This window comes from Zea mays, chromosome 1 (assembly GCF_902167145.1).
Source record: "Zea mays cultivar B73 chromosome 1, Zm-B73-REFERENCE-NAM-5.0, whole genome shotgun sequence".
NCBI classification, from domain to species: domain Eukaryota; kingdom Viridiplantae; phylum Streptophyta; class Magnoliopsida; order Poales; family Poaceae; genus Zea; species Zea mays.
This window is the reverse complement of record NC_050096.1, coordinates 226,122,078-226,124,971: the sequence shown is the minus strand read 5'-3', so window position 1 is coordinate 226,124,971 and position 2,894 is coordinate 226,122,078. Positions and strand designations below refer to the sequence as shown.

General features: G+C 56.8%; 1 protein-coding gene across 1 annotated transcript; it reads left to right on the top strand.

Moving 5' to 3' along the window:
• The first annotated feature begins 595 nt into the window (after positions 1-595).
• Positions 596-2,303, top strand: LOC100382444 (uncharacterized). Its single transcript, NM_001175186.2, has one exon. It carries the CDS (start codon positions 653-655, stop codon positions 2,174-2,176), a length of 1,524 nt encoding a protein of 507 aa, NP_001168657.1. The 5' UTR covers positions 596-652; the 3' UTR covers positions 2,177-2,303.
• The last annotated feature ends 591 nt before the right edge of the window (positions 2,304-2,894 follow it).

Here is a 2,894-nt window from a genome sequence, read left to right as displayed (position 1 = left end):
CCTTACTGTCTCTCCCCCTTTGTGTTCCGTCTCGCGCCGACCCATGCAGGCTGGGACACGCAGCGACAATTTACTCGTCGTTCCAGGGACCCCCGGGTTGAAACGCCGACAATTTTATTTTAATTCCTAAATTTCTAAATATTTTGTATTTAACAATTTAAAGACTAAAATATAGTAAAATAGAGAGTCTAGAATTAATCTCTATAGACCAAACACCTCTAATTCTTAGTCTCTCCAATTAATTTTATTTTAGTACTTAAATTAACAAATACGAAAACTAAAACTTTATTTTATTTTTTGTATTTGATAATTTAAAAACTAAAATAGAATAAAATATAGAGACTAAAAATTAGCATCTGAAAACTATACGTTAGCACATGCGTCATGATGCGTGATTACTCGCGAAAAGTCCACCCCAGCAGAGAATAGAATTAGGAATGGAATCAGCCACCAGCCCACCACCAACACCTATGTTTCACTGGCCTGTTATCATGTCGACACCACACCACCCATACGGAGGAGCTTTTGGAGTCACGTGGCTTTATTTGCCTGTATATATACTCCGTAGGCCGTAGCCGTACGAGTATAGTCACAAGAAACACAGGCAAACGAGAAGATCTGCAACCAGAGAGTGAGACCGGATCGGACGGAAATGGAGAGAGCAACAGCGGACCCTCACTTCCTGCTGCTTCCATGGCAAGGAGCCATCAGCCACATCATCCCCATGACCGACATCGGCCGCCTCCTCGCCTCCCACGGCGCGGCGGTCACCATCATCACGACGCCCGCCAACGCGCTGCTCGTGCAGAGCCGCGTGGAAGACCTCGCCGCGGCACTGCACCGTCCGCACGGGCACGGCGCGGCAGGGACGATCACGGTCACCGCGATCCCGTTCCCAGCGGCGGAGGCCGGCCTGCCTGAGGGCAGCGAGAGGCTCGACCTCCTCCGGTCCCCAGCCGACGTGCCACGCTTCTTCCACGCCAACAGACTGTTCGGCGAGGCGGTGGCGCGCTACTTCCGCGGCGAGGCTCTGCCGCCGCGCCGCCGCCCGAGCTGCGTCGTCGCCGGGATGTGCCACGCGTGGGCGCTCGGCCTAGCGCGCGAGCTTCGCGCGCCGTGCTACATCTTCCACGGGTTCGGCGCGTTCGCCCTGCTCTGCGTCGAGTACCTCTACAAGCACAGGCCGCACGAGGCGGTTTCGTCGGCAGACGAGCTCTTCAGCATCCCGGCCCTGCCGGCGTTTGACTGCAGGGTCTCGCGCGCGCAGCTGCCGCAGCATTTCGCGCCATCCACTTCCATGGGCGGCGGGACGCTACAGGAGATACGGGAGTTCGACGTGGCAGTGGACGGCGTCGTGGTGAACAGCTTCGAGGAGCTCGAGCACGGCTCCTGCGAGCTTCTCGCGGCAGCGACCGGCAAGACCGTCGTCGCCGTCGGCCCCGTCTCGCTGTGCCATCAACATCCCATGACAATGACAGACGACGGCGGCGGCGGCGACAGGCGGGTCCTGGAGTGGCTGGACACCAAGGAGACCAAGTCTGTGGTGTACGTCAGCTTCGGCAGTGCCGGGTGCATGCCACCCGCGCAGGTCGTGCAGCTAGGCATGGCTCTAGCGTCGTGCGCCTGGCCTGTTGTCTGGGTGCTCAAGGGCGCCGACTCCATGCCCGACGACGTCAAGGAGTGGTTGCGTGAGAGCTTGGACGACAAGCAGTGCTTGCTGGTGCGAGGCTGGGCTCCCCAGGTCGCCATCCTTGCTCACCGCGCCGTCGGCGGCTTCCTCACGCACTGCGGGTGGGGCTCGACTCTGGAGGCCATTGCCGCCGGCATGCCCATGGCCACCTGGCCGCTCTTCGCCGAGCAGTTTATCAATGAAAGGCTCGTCGTGGACCTGCTTGGTGTTGGGGTGTCTGTAGGCGTGACAAAGCCAACAGAAAACATCCTCACTGCCAGCAAGCTCGGAGCGGATGTCGAGGCGGAGGTGGGTATGGAACAAGTGGCGAAGGCCTTGGAGAGGCTGATGGATCAGGGTAGCCAAGGGGAACACAGGAGGAGGAAGGCTCAGGAGCTCAAGGCCAAGGCAACTGGAGCATTGCAGGATGGCGGATCATCCTACATGAATTTGGAGAAGCTGATAGTCCAATCTTCGGTTTCGAGACCGAATACATGTGGCGTTTAATTAGTACAGTATTATATTTGCTGAATAACGTACATAGCTGGTGCTCATCCATGTCATGAGTGACTCACAAATAATCAAATTCAATTTGTTTGATGTCTTCGTGTGAACATATGATTGGCATTTAATTAGTTTAATTGTTTTTGGTCGTGGTCTGCAGCGGCTAGAGTCCTCGCATGGGCATGGCTGCTGCGCCTAGAGTCCTCCTTGGCCTTGTCGGCCGCACGCCGCCGTCGGCGTTTCTAGGGATTGTATTTCCAATAACATTCATTCTGGGCGTGAGACTGCAACGGTATGTAAACCATCCTGTCCGCTAAATTTAGTAGACGAGGAGCTTCTTTTCACCTCCAGCAAGGCGCTCCAAACCGTCCGCTAAATTTTACGGGCGTCGCCAGAGCTGCTAATTGTGGCAGATCTTCGGACGTCCGCTACACACCGATACACTCCCTCTCCCGCGCTGGGGCGGAACCTTCTCCATTGCGTCTTCCCATCGCGAAGGTCTTGTTCATGCCGACAGCTAGTTCCCGACAGACTTCCTCGGAGGCGGTCAGCACCGACAACAAGGAGGCTGCGCGGGGAGGCAAGGCCGGACGACCCTCGCCGCCATGCTACTTGTCCGCCACGCTACTTGTCGTGCAGGTAGTCTGCTACTTCTTACACGGTCGCCGTCGGTGTTGGGCTCTCCGACGGTGCTGCCGTCGACGGTGCGGACTCTCTGCAC